Source organism: Papaver somniferum, chromosome 2 (assembly GCF_003573695.1).
Source record: "Papaver somniferum cultivar HN1 chromosome 2, ASM357369v1, whole genome shotgun sequence".
Taxonomy (NCBI): domain Eukaryota; kingdom Viridiplantae; phylum Streptophyta; class Magnoliopsida; order Ranunculales; family Papaveraceae; genus Papaver; species Papaver somniferum.
The window spans coordinates 160716732-160730430 of NC_039359.1; the positions used below are offsets into that span (position 1 = coordinate 160716732).

General features: G+C 35.0%; 2 protein-coding genes across 3 annotated transcripts; one reads left to right on the forward strand and one right to left on the reverse strand.

Annotated features, from left to right (window-relative positions):
• Positions 1-394: 394 nt before the first annotated feature.
• Positions 395-3706, forward strand: LOC113349579 (vesicle-associated protein 2-2-like). The gene is made up of 9 exons (XM_026593554.1): positions 395-769; positions 936-1051; positions 1627-1697; positions 2069-2150; positions 2464-2579; positions 2655-2822; positions 2910-3059; positions 3216-3293; positions 3423-3706. Exons 2-9 carry the CDS (start codon positions 1000-1002, stop codon positions 3537-3539), a joined length of 834 nt encoding a protein of 277 aa, XP_026449339.1. The 5' UTR covers positions 395-769; positions 936-999; the 3' UTR covers positions 3540-3706.
• A 401-nt stretch (positions 3707-4107) lies between these two features.
• Positions 4108-8954, reverse strand: LOC113349577 (sodium/hydrogen exchanger 1-like). Of its 2 annotated transcripts, none has more exons than XM_026593553.1 (15): positions 8802-8954; positions 7982-8315; positions 7752-7870; positions 7130-7194; positions 6830-6889; positions 6666-6712; positions 6376-6570; positions 6228-6274; positions 6024-6090; positions 5820-5920; positions 5597-5698; positions 5325-5463; positions 5175-5237; positions 4931-5014; positions 4108-4845 (listed from the first exon to the last, which is right to left on the reverse strand). In XM_026593553.1, the coding sequence occupies exons 2-15, from the start codon at positions 8162-8164 to the stop codon at positions 4495-4497; spliced, it is 1623 nt and encodes a 540-aa protein (XP_026449338.1). In that variant the 5' UTR covers positions 8165-8315; positions 8802-8954; the 3' UTR covers positions 4108-4494. The 2 variants fall into 2 exon arrangements, with proteins under 2 accessions (XP_026449338.1, XP_026449337.1); XM_026593552.1 differs by having other exon boundaries at positions 7097-7194.
• Positions 8955-13699: the final 4745 nt, after the last annotated feature.

The window sequence follows — 13699 nt, forward strand, 5'->3', positions numbered from 1 at the left end:
ACAAACAAAAAGCAAAATTCCGCCTGTATAATAGGTACGGAAGAAGTACCATTCAGCTGGGAATTACAATAATTCCACTTGGCTTTCCAAATGACTGTATAATTAATCTCAAAACGAAATACTCCGTATGTTTGTTTTGGTTGTGCATCCCAAGGGACCACATATAACCTAACAAAATTCCCCATGAATGGTGTTGCCTTGTTGGATTCAAGTATCATCGACATTGACATTACCACCCCAATTACCAAAAAGGGATGGCAACTTTGTTACTGCTTTTGCGTTGTTCCTAATTTGTTTTTGTGTATGTCGGTGGAATGTCTCAGTTCCTCTCAAGATAAAGCCAGATGGACGAGTCATAGCAACTTCCTTTTTCTTCCGGAGTAAAACCACAAGCCAAGCCGATGAGAGAGGAGGCATTTGAAATTTGTATGAAACATTGCGGTTAACAACTGTCCACAACAACTGCCATTCCTTATACGCATCTTTTTTTCCCTTTCAGTACTTACTTTTTTATTTACTTGTTCTTCAACACAAAACCAAACCAAACACAGAGTTGGTATACCACCAATCCCAATTCCAAAAACAAAAAAATCTCGAATTATTCTTCTTCATTGTCACCTCGGTTTTGTCACCGATGAAATCAATGTTGTTTTATTCTAGTCGATAAATCCAATTTTTCTTTACAAAAAAACAAAAAACAAAATACTTAAACAACTGCAGCACAAATATCTTTGTTTGATCATCTACTTCTTCTTCTTTTTATCTCCAAGTAAGATTTCTTCTTCTCTTCTTCTTCTTCTTTTGAAATTTGTTGCTGTGTTGCTGGTAATGGGGTTTGCTTCCCAAATTTGATTGTTTTTCTCCCTTATTATCTGAAGAATTTTCTTGGAATTGTGATTATCGTGTAATCCAATCGGTGCCTTTTGTATCTACAGATTAACAAATTTGACGAAAGGGGTTGGACTTGTTTTGGGTTTTGTTTGAACAAGTAGTAAAAGAATGGGTCAAGATCTTTTGGAAATTCAACCCCCTAAAGAACTCAGGTTCACATGTAAGTTGTTTGATATGTTCTTCTCCATCTTTCAAGAATTTAGCCCTCATAGATATTCACTGCTTAACTATAGATGATCAGAAATGCATTTGACTTTACATAGAAAATGGCTTATATCTTTAATTTTGTCATACGTAAGGATTTCCTTACATATGAAGAAGAGAGGCCGATGATGTTTTTGTTTAATTCTTTTTGTATCCGAATTGGCCTAGTTATGCAACTGATCGCCTTTGTGTACTATAGAAATTAGTGCTATTTGAACTGTGATGGAGCCAGAAATTGGGAATTGAGTGACATTTAAGGGTGCAATTATGAACACTGTGATATATGGGAATAATATGCTCCATCCATACTCAGCCAACATGATCTAAGATGGACTTCCCGAGCATTTCGATATTAACAGTCATTGTTGAATTTGTTGGGTACACATATGTTTGAATATGGTGGTTCCTGCGAGAGTGTCCACGACCAATTAGTGTTTTCTTCGCATATATTTGTGACTTGTGTTCAACAATGTTGATGAATTTTAGTGGCTTATTATAATCTTACTTGTTCACTGCTTATGGTTTCTCTAGTTAAGTTGAAGAAGCAGAGTTGGTGCTCGGTGCAGCTCTTGAACAATTCAGACCATCATGTAGCTTACAAGGTGCGCATATTTTCTATATTGTGTGTTTAGTTAACTAATTTTCCTGCATTCCTGGTTTTCTCTTGTAGACTATTCAAATGTGTTGAGTTCAAAATGGTATCTGCTCTCCCTGTAAAACTTTCGAGTGGGTGTCACGTATAATTTTCTCTTACCATCATTGCTTCTTTGATGGTATCCGAGCTTGAAAGAAACAGATAAATTTTCTCTTTCTTCTTTGAACTAAATTATTAGGAGATGCACAGAGATTTGTCATTCATGATGTCTACAAACCCAGTAGTAGTAGGATGCTACTGTGGGATACCGGTGTTGATAATCTTTGATTAACAAATGGAGATCATTGCTGAAATATAATACCTCTGGCACATTGGCAGGTTAAAACTACAAATCCGGGGAGATATTCTGTGCGACCAAATATAGGCGTTATTCAGCCAAACTCAACTTGTGATTTTACAGGTGTGTTCTTTCCCCAACTGACGTCACATAGGACCTCACTGTAGATAATTTGGCCCGAATATTTACCGTTTTAGTGTATTGTTTAAATGCATCTTTTTGCTTGCGATTTGTACTTGTTTGAAAAAAACATTCAGTAGACAATGACTAGTAGCTTCCAACAACATTTATCCTTTCCTGAAAAGAAACTGCATTTATAATCTTGTGGCTACTGGTGTGCCAGTTACAAATATGGCTAACATTTGAGGAAGTACTAAAATTTGTCGACTGCTACAGCTGATCTCATATACCCACGTATCTCTATTATTAAATGTAGTTATTATGCAAGCACCTCGGGAAGCCCCAGCCGATTTACAGTGTAAAGATAAGTTTCTAATCCAAAGTACAGTTGTTCCTTCTGAGACAGCTCCAGAGGATATCAAATCCAGCATGGTAGGGATTTTTAGTTGTTTGACAGTTGTTGGTACTTTATTTGTGATTTATTATTCTGATTAATAATATTTTCAGTTCTCCAAGGATAACAACAAATATGTTGGAGAGAACAAGTTGAGAGTCGTTATCGTTGCCCAACCGAATTCTCCTGTAGTTCTCCCAATCAATGATACTTTGCAGGCGGAACCAACTATAGCGTCTCCAATTTTGGGTAACCAAGAAAATCTCCCCCCGGAACACATGGTAAAAATAATGACATGTATCCGTGAATGTTACTACCATTCTGCAATCCATTCTGTTAGGATCTCAACTATGCGCTTTCTGTTGCAGGTAACAACTAAGGAAGCGACGAAGGTCACAGAACTTGCCAACGATGTGCAAAAGTTGAGTTCTCCTGAGCCTGTAGAAGAATCTAAACTGGCTAATGAAATGAAGGAGCTGAAGTCAAAGCTAACTGATTTGGAATCAAATCTGCGTGAGGTACTAAATCTCTCCAATGTTGAGTTAGTCGAAATTGGTATCTTTATTTTTACCTTCCAAAGAATCCAAAAGCATTGAAGTCAGATGCTGGAAAGAAATTATTGTTACTTCTGGCTTGTCACTAGCTTTATTAACGTCATGTGGATTTTCTTAAAGGCTGAGATTTGCATGCAAAAGTTGAAGGAAGAGAAGACCGTAAAGTTCAAAGAGAGGGAAATGTTGCAACAAGAACTGGTAAATTACTCACCAACAAAATCCTCTAAAATCTGAGTTTGCAATCAGTATTTTTTCCACTGTCTTAGGGTAATATGTATAGGTATGTTTCTGGTCATCCACTAACTATATACACCATTTACATTACAGGTGTGTTTGACAAGCAACAAGGGTGGAAGAAGAGTTCAAGTTGGTTTCCCATTTCTATTTGTTTGCATGGTCGCCATAGTGAGCATGAAACTTGGATACATGCTACATAGCTGGTAGGCGGAGGAGTCTTGTATATCTGCAGTATAGAACTAGATATAATACCAAAGTGTCATTCTTCAAATCAGAATGAATCTTAAAGGATCATCTTATAAACTACACGGAAGTTCAAAACAAAATGTTTCTCGTTTTGTGATCTGATTTTCTGGTCTAAAATGCTTTATTAACAGGTAGTGGGTGTACAAAGTCTGTAAGCTGAAATCTATGCAACTTCACTCCGTTGTCCCTTTTTTTCGAAACATATTTTGAGGCATACTCAAGGTTCAGCTGATAACCTATGCTTTTGCCCAGGCGGACTTAGACAGATGTATGCCTCAAAACAGGTTTTTTTTTTTTCTTCAAATCTGTTGTACATTTTTTCTTAATAACACTACTGAACTCTGCTCAATTGTTAGTCCCAGACTTATAAAGGAAAAGCATTGACAAGGCAACAATAACCAAAAATAAATTCTTAGCATGAAAAGATGAATTTAAAATGTTTCAGAGTGTGGCAGCTACCCAGGAATGCACCAATACATCCAAATAAAGGGACAACAAACATTGAGAAGGCAGCAGAAAAGAAAGAGCATTAAGCCAAGAACAAAAGATAAATTAGTTACATTAAATTTTCCATCCATTTATACATACAAAATAAATATTTGAAAGCTGAAAGGTCATATAAGAATATAACGGAAAACAAAACCTACTGGACAACCCTATGACAATCGACCATCGAGCAATTGATCGATCACGATACAAAAAATATATGATGCTAAATTTCAATATATGACCCAGAAGAAAAAAAAGAAAGAAATTACAAACAGCTTGTGTAGCACACACTGCATCAACATTGAATTAACAATTCACACTAAAAAAAAAACTCATCAAACCCATGCTAGCTTGCTATCCTGTTTGGAGATACGAAGGGTGTTCCTTTTTTCTAGATTGTATAAAATTGACTCTGTATTGTTTTGTTTTACGTCTGTGTTTCTGTTTCTTCCTCTTTTTGATGTAAACTTTGTTCAATTGGTGAGCCGGGAACAAAGGGGACAAAACCTCTGCCACCAAATACGGGACGCATGAATGCATTATCGAACTTGCGCCAATAGCGATGGACAGTATGAGTTGGGGTGGAGAGAAGCATGCGAATACTGGATGGGCGAAGGATATTACGAGCACCAAAGTCGATTTCGGACTCTTGTCCGTTCTCAAGAAGTGGCACAATGAAGGATTTTGGACTATTTGGCTCTGATGACAACATACTGCTGAAAGGTTTCGGCGGAGGTAGTAACAGCTTTACCAGAGGTTTAGTCATCAAACCAAATACCTGAAAAATCCAGCAATGGCACATTAAGCATTTAGAAATAAAATAAAATACGAATCAGCAGATGTGATAGGATAACTCGTCATACCACTGTGCTGAATAGAACAACAGTAATTGTGCTGGTGATCATAATAGCATTTCCACGCAGTTGAGTGTGGCCTGCCCTTGTAAACTGCATATGTAACAAAAGTGATTATATATATGCAAGTACATACCGACAAAGATGGACTTTGAAATGCTGTCGTAATTCTGATTCCAATTGTACGGAGAATGAGACAATGCCATCTTTCAGATGAATTTACTACTTAGAAACATAAGCCCCAAATTAATACCTGATTATAAGCAAGCGCAACAGATACAGCGCCTCGCATCAAACCAGCCCACCATATAGTAATCTACAGAATCACACAATCGTTCTTGTTCAGTAGGTAGTCACACCACGACAGTAAGAAATAATTAGGTCTGAAAGAAAAGACTATTACTTGTTGATTGAAAGTAATCTTTTCGTTTTGAGTCTTCTTAGTTAAGTTGGACAAAAATGACAGAGGGAAAACAAAAGCTGCTCTTCCGATCAGAACCAAGCCTTGCAATATTGCACTCACTCCAATTGACTTCCCGGGACTACAAGAAAGAGAGACACAATAATCCCATGAAACGTGAACCTTTTTGTGTGAATAAAATACAGTTTTCCCCGTAGCAAACAAAGAGTTGTGTCTCTTCGACTAGATCTCGACAAGGGTATAATTGACCTTACCTACTTCTAACAAATCTCCACTTCTCAATGTCCAACGCGTCCATACCAACATAAAGAAAGATAAATATCTCAGCCATGAATGACAGTGTCGCAAAAGCATGCCTGCAATGATCATGAAACAGAAAAAACCACAAAGTTAACAATGTACAACAACTTTGACCTGCATGCTGGCATAACAGAGAATTTACACAGTATGAATTTCAACGGTTTCGATTTAACGTACTTGGTAGTGACTCGTGAACTCTCTGTTACATTATGCCAGGTGTAGTGGGACATCACAATCCCACAAAAGAACACTGTGAGAATTGCACTTAGGTGGAATAACTGCAGTAAAAATATCCATGTTAGGTAATTTAGAACAGAAAAACAAAAAGTAACAAGGATCGATCCTTGAAGAAATGTTCAGAAAGTTACAAAGAACTCTTACCTCGGCTAGCATATAAGAAAGGTAAGCCATAAGTATCATCAGCGCAACCTCACGATCAGTAGAATGCCTGAAATTGGCACAAACTTAAGCAATTAGAGTATTGTAGAATTTTGAGATAGTTTTCCAGCAAACTAAAAGACATGAACCACATGAAAGAAGTATAGAAGGGAAAGTGGTCATAAGAAAGTGAACAATATATTTTACCTGCCAAAATATAGCTTTTTAATGATGTATGCACTCAAAAGTCCAGCCTGTAAGAAATAAAAGAAAATATTTAAGTATAACTCCTAGTCACCCACAAGCATATAAAACCCACATTATAAAGTTGGGAGTTTGTGTGGGAAATACTTACAAAGGCTCCAAGCAGTGTACTTATGATAAATAAATATGAGAAGTTCCCAAAAAATTGCAATGCGATTTTAGAATTGATGTGAGTAAGATCAAAGTCCTGAATTGCATTGAAGAGCACCACAGAAGTCGCGTCATTAACAACACCTTCGCCGAAGACCAAACTGTATAGTAGTGGTGTCTCATCCTGATTAAGCACCTGTTGAAGTACAATAAAATATACATTTTAAGATAAGTTATCAGTGCGATTACATTTTGTTTGTTTAATTGGAGTTTTTTAGAGAGTTATCGAACCTGTAAGGTGCAAACAGAATCTGTGGCAGAAAAGATTGTTCCGATGGCTGCAATTTAAAAATGAAATATAGATAAGAATACAAGATAAAGAGCGACAGTATTAGATCAAAAGCTTGAGTGTCTATGATGGTTCTATGAAGACAGATACTGATATAGGAACATACCAAGATAATCTCCTAATTCCAGAGGACCAATATCCAGCTTCTTAAATATTTGTGTTGCACCTGCATAAAGAATCAGGACATGTTAAATAGAATATTTATTAGAAATTGATTAACTCTGAGGCCAATTACTAGAAAGCGTAGTCCCTGAAAGTTGTTTTGACTTTAAAGATTCATGTGAAAGCTTTGACTTTTCTTTTTGTGCATGTATCTGATATGACAAAATCAATGAAATAACCCAAAATGCATAACAAATCTGAAGCTACAAACCGAGAGAGATGATGGCAAAAGATATCAGTGTACCAATTGCACCAAACAGCATGATTGTCATAAAGTTGCGAAAGAATTGTTTCTTTTTAACCTGGAAACTAGTCACACCAAAAAGTAAAAAACAAAAACAAAGAAACGATCAAACTCATTGAGCTCATATTAGTAAATTTCCTAACAATTTGTCTCATCAGATATGAAATAATCACCACAACAAAGTAAAGGTACCACACATTGAAGCACAAACGTATCAAAAATGAAAAAGAAAAGAAGGTAGAACACTATACTAGCATCTCTGAGGCAAGGTAAACTCTAGCTATGGTTGAAACAAATAAAATACAGCTCTCCTAATCTACACAAGCTATATGATGCCAACTAATTCAATCAAACTACGAACCAAATCAATCTACAATCTTAGCCACAAAAGTGCCTCCCAACAAAAACCAACTCATCTCTGTAGCCATGTACATCACTACTTTCCTTCAAATCTTCAGCACCCATCTGAGTCTCAAATGCACCAACAAACTGCATCCTACTTGTAACAGGATTTACAACTCAAAAATCCTAGACTCACTAACTCTTAGACAAAGGGGTCAAAATCCAGCATTAAGAAGAGATTCCACTCCAAAAAAAAATTAATTAAGAAAAGTTAACATACCCAGCATTGAAAATAATAGGAGGAAGTAGATATATAAAGAAAAGATCTTCACTAAACACTAGAATATGCGAACTTTTTCCTCCTGTAGTTAATAGAATTACAACTCCTGTACACAAACCCTGCAATCAAAACAAACCAAAATCCAAATTCACAAATCACCAACAAAAAAAAGGTTATAAAAAAATATATAAAAAATCAACAAAAAAAACCCAAGCTCCTGCAAAACTTACAATAGCAATGGCTGTAATGGATTCATTCATCCACCGATTCTCCTCGAGTAAATGACCTATAACTATACAAGCGCAAAGAAGGGTAACAAATAATGTAATTGAAACCACGGTAGCATGATCAGAAGCTCCTAACATGTCCAAACTTTTGAAGACCAAGGTAAGCTCCGGTGCCATGGTAATCATCTTTACCAACAATTCAAATTCAAATTCAATTCAACCTAAAAACCAGTTTTTTCTTTTTCAAAGCTCGGATTATATTTCCGAGCTGTCCATTCACAATAAAGATCTCTCCGCAAACGACAAATCTTCAGTGAATTTCGCAGAAACTCAATACCTGCAAAATTTAACAAAGTTCCAAAATTAAATTCTGAATCATCAGAAACAGAAACACAATTTACCAAAAAAAATATTATTGGGTTTTTTATGATCACCGAAATTGCAGGAAAATAAAACTGTGACCATTAGAATTTGAGATAATTACGCTTAACGGATAGATGTAAAAAACAATGGCGGAAAACAAAGAAAAGGAATCAAAATTATTGTGTTCCTTCTTTATTAAAATTAAATCATCAAAAAGCCAAAAAAAAAAAATCTCTTTTCAGTGAATCACTGTTTAAGGATTTTGAGCTAACCCAAAATCAAGGCGAAAAATAAATTGTTAAAACGATTTGTAGTAATCTAAAAATGAAACAGAAATCGATTTATTTTTCTTCTTGTTTATCAGAATGAGAAAACAGAGGAACTAATTGAAGTTGAACTAAACAATGTGACATTAAGAAATCAAAAGATCAAGAAGGAGCTTCCGAAAGCGACAGCATACCTTGATGTACAGGGAGGGAGATTCAGAAGGAACTAGAAGAAGAGCTTAATGAGACAGACAGCAAGGCAGTCTATAGGAGAGAAGAAGAAGAAGAGAAGATGGGTGAAGTGGAAGAGATTTGAAACCAATTATTTCCATTTTATAGGTGCGTGTGTTTCTTTCTCTCTATAATTAACAAATAGAAAGGTTCCCTTGTTATTTCCAACCCCACATATCGCTATATCTTACCTTATACTAACAACCTTTCTACGCTCGAAAAAGAAGCAAATTATGCTATAAACCCAGGGCAATGTTTGAGGATACATGCTCCGGTAAAGCAAGGAAAGATCTTTTCTAACACTAAAATAAGCAAGACGTTAAGCTCCTGTAAAGCTTTAAAGTTGCCCATGGTTTTAATGTTGGACAGTACATAGAGTAATCCAAAACAGGAAATAGCAACAGTCATACATGGAAGAAAATTATTTTGAATGGTTACGTAAATAAGATCTATTAAGAAACTCAGAAAATGACGGGTCTCTCACAATGTCGTTCTTAGCCTTCTAATTATTCGTCAATTACATGTTTTACCAACTCCTATTTTATGGAAATTGACGGCTATACATACTGAATTAACTGACAAAACTACCCCCTGTTCTTTTTACATTAACAAATAACTAACTTTCAGTTCAAGTTAGATACTTAGCTCCTTTAAAATATGAGTTGGGTTAGTTTCAAACTTTTGTTTCTTCAGGTATTTGATATTTACCCCCTACTTTCTGTTCTGGGCACAAGTGAGTGGCAAAACCAGAAATCTGAACTGAGGGGGCTAAAAAAAATCAAATAAGATTTTGGTGGACTAAATGCTTGATATAAGGTGGCCTAACAACAAAATATGAGAGACAAAAATAAACGGTTTTTGCACGGGTTTAATATTTTTAGGAGGGCTAGAGTTAGGGTTAGTCACCCTTGGCTCAGCCAGTGAGGATAATTCTCCTTTGCAACAAATGGGAAGAAAAAAAAAACGTTCAAACTTTGCCGAACAAGGATACAATTGATGCTAAGGACGAGCTACATACAAATGGTCCATCAACCACTCACATTATTCGGTCACTTTGATACATTGATATGCGACTTATTCATTGAGAAATGCCCGGTACAACAACATCATCTAATTAGAGATGTGTTCATACAAAAAGGATGTGAGGTATTTTCGTTCTACAATCTATGTTATAAACTGCATTGTGCTAATTAGCTTAGACAACTAGGTGTTCAGATCTGTTGTGAAGTTTGAGTTCCAAGGCTATTAGTTGATGTTGAGAATCTCACATTCTTCATCTTTAGAAAATTGGAGAATCATATAATATCAACTACTAATGAGCCAATTTCTTTGAGTTTTCGTTTGTTAATATAGGGGGTAATTAATCAGCTATTAATGATGTTTTGCAATTAAATATCTCAGTACATTCATTTAGAGGAATTCTCAGAAATTCATTTAGATCATGACATATCCTTTCTCTTTCTCAATTCTCTTCTTCCTCAACCCCGTTGATTTCTACAAAGAAAAAAAAAATAAGAAAAAGGAATTTAACAATAAAAAAAATGCAAAATAGAAATAGGAGGGGAACAAAAAGACAAAACCCCTTGATAAAAGAAGCATAAAGAAAAAATAAAAAGAATTAGAGAATCAAAAAATTACATTGACAAGCTCGTCCAAGCCATTTCATAAGATAATTATTTTCACGGGCTTTTAAGTAATTATCCTGTTTTGATTTAGTATTTTTATTCTTTAAACCAGGCAAAACAGGTTGAATATCGTCTAACAGGGCAGAAAGAATATCTTCTACCACCATGTTCTCCAATATCTGCGACGATGAGATTGTTGACTAATCATCATAATTGTTTTTCATTTGTATACGTGGCTAGACTACTACATATATTTTGTCAGTACTAGCTGTCGTGACTAACTTCTGAAAGGAGGTCCATTATATGTCTCTTACTCTTTGAGAATAAATCTTCCCAGAGAGTCCATTTCAAGAAAACATGATTCACATCATTAACACAACATTGCTACTAGGACTAGTAGCAACACTTAGGCTTTCATTGGCAACTTTTTTTGCGATATCATTGATATTACAAATTCAAGTTCAGCACTACTTACCTTGAAGTTATCTCTTGCATTTCTATGAGCATGCACATGATATGTCACGTTATTCATTAATTCACAAGGAACCAATGAGCTGGGATCTAATGAATGATCTTCAGTTGCAACATCTACAACATTGGGGTCAGTCGGGTTACTCAAGCTGCGTGTCATGGAAGATCCTAGAACCGTAACATTTTTCTTCAAGGTAGTTGACTCAGGTTTTGCCACATAATACATAAAAATTTTCTTTTTTTACATCTGCCTCTCGCCGCTTGCATTCTTTCAAAATGTGTCCAATTAATTTACAATAGGCGTAAAATGAAGGCAGTATTTCGTATATAAGTAGGCCACGAATTCAAAGCCATCTCTCTCAACTAAAATTTTATCATACGGTTTTTCCGGGAGACCGATTTCCACAAACTCTTGCAAAATGACCATATGCTCGATTAATATCTGGAGCATTGTCATCCACCTTCGATGATGTTCCTAAAACACTTTCAATTTCGAATAAAGTTTTCTTATGTAAATATTCCAAGCTAATGCCGTATATACGAGTCCACACTTGAACTAGAGTTTGTCTTTTGGTTATCAGGACTAAAATCCTTAGTCCGGCGTTCTGAGTGCATCATACCATGTTCCAAAGAGATTGAACCAAGAGAATGAATCACAATAGAATCAGCTGAATTGAGACGAAAGCAAAAATAGTCTTTCCCAAGAGAACATATTACCTAAGATATGCTGGAAGGCCATACCGTAAGCAGCTTTTTGCTAATGTCTTCAAGGTGGAGAACCTAAGGAAGGGTTAAACGATAATTAGATTTTTATTATATTCATCGACACGTCTGAGATATTCATCTTCAGTTATCTTGATTGTTAAAACCTTATTCTTCGCAATAGGTTTTGGCAATTGAGAAAGATAAATCTCTTGATTTTTCGAAACCAGATACCATATATGATATGAGATTGGTTCTTCCATAGGTTTTTGAAATATATAAGCAGGATTATTCATAATATTAGCAGTATTAATCATAAACAGGGGATTCACATCATGATCGAGCAACATAACATCTCGATAATCAACATCAAAAGCCATTGAACCTAAAAAAATTTGGAGCATATTTTCTCTCTCGTCCCCTGCTCATGTCGGTTTGTTTTCTATAATAAATTAAGTCAAGAATTCAAAGTTAATTGGAAAACAATCATTATATGTATGTGTTGTTTTTCAGTGTAAAATGGCATAGAAAAACTATTTACATTATCGAACCCGTTCCGCTTTAATTTTCATAGATTTTTTCATTATTGCATCTATTTCGTCGTCCCATCAAGGGTCATAATCTAGTTAGAGATCAATTGCTCTCATATATAGTTGGTCAATGTTTCAGGCACCTTAACTATTGAAATTCGAAAAATATAAAAAGTTGGGAGCTTTTCCAATGAATACCGCTAGTCTCTTCATTTTCCTCTCTCCAAAAGAAAAAAAAAACTAGACTCTATCAACCTCTTGCTTATATTTGGTTCTTTATGACCAGATCTGAGCAAGATTAATTTTTTATTTTTAAGTTCCAGTCAATAGTTAATCAAATAATATCTTTCGACATATTCCTTCGCTAATTGGTGCGATTTTTCTTCACAATTTATGACGGTTGTCTCTTCGCTTTGAGTACGATTTTTTCAAATCCAAATGGATGGATATTGGATTTATACTCTCGAATAAAAACATCGACTATTTAACACGATATTGCTTTGAATTTATTCCCAATTCAAGAGATTTAGGGCATCTTGGTTTGTCTGGATATACAAGAATACTCATTTCTTTCAGGAGCATCTCTTATTAAAAAAAACGGATTAAATATTCGGAGTTGGTTCAGTATAATACCTTCATTCTTCTCTACTACATAGAAAAAAACTGGGTATCTTTACGGTTTATGGCTATTTCTCTTTGCGATTTACATATAATTGATATCTTTATTTGTATTAGGGTTTTAATTATCTTTTATTTTAATACTTTTGTTATTCTTGTAAGTGATCATGTAATCACTATTTTGATGTGAATAAATTGAAATATGCTGATTGACAAAAAAAAAAGAGAAGAATGCGTACCTCAATACATAATATATGCAATTATACTTCGATTTTATTAGCGAGGAAGAAGTCAAGAAGGATATTTAATGTCAAGCATTTAAGAATGATCAAAAAATAGATGCTCTTTAAGTTAATGCCAGGTCAGTAGTTCCCATGAGTTGTGGCAACGACGAAGGTTTTCAAAGCTGATTTGGTCTGTTTCGAGACCTTTTTTTCTTTTCTTTTTGATATGATCAGCGCTTGAAACTCTAACTTATAACTTGAAAATTTAACCCCTGACTAACTGAGCTATTCCATGTTGATTTCGGTTGTAAAACTTACCCGGTCGTTGTATTATGGATCTATCCGTACATAATTTCATTTCATATCATCCATAATTCCATTCCGTATAGCATATGTAGAGTCTTCATTTTCTCAAACTCCTCTCTTCTCTCTCTAAAGAACAAAAAAACAACGTTTTTTCTCCATAATTCAGTCCTCCTAAAATATCTTAGATCTTAATCCAAATATGTCATATTTGATCTGAAATCTTCATATCTTTGGCAGATTTGGTATAAATATTACTATGTATTAGTATTAAATAAAAAAATCACTTTTTTTTAGTGATTTTAGGGTTTGTAAATAATGTTTTTATTCTATTTTCAATTGATTGCATCCCTTCTAATGGCTTCCATGTGCTAATTAGATGTTTCCT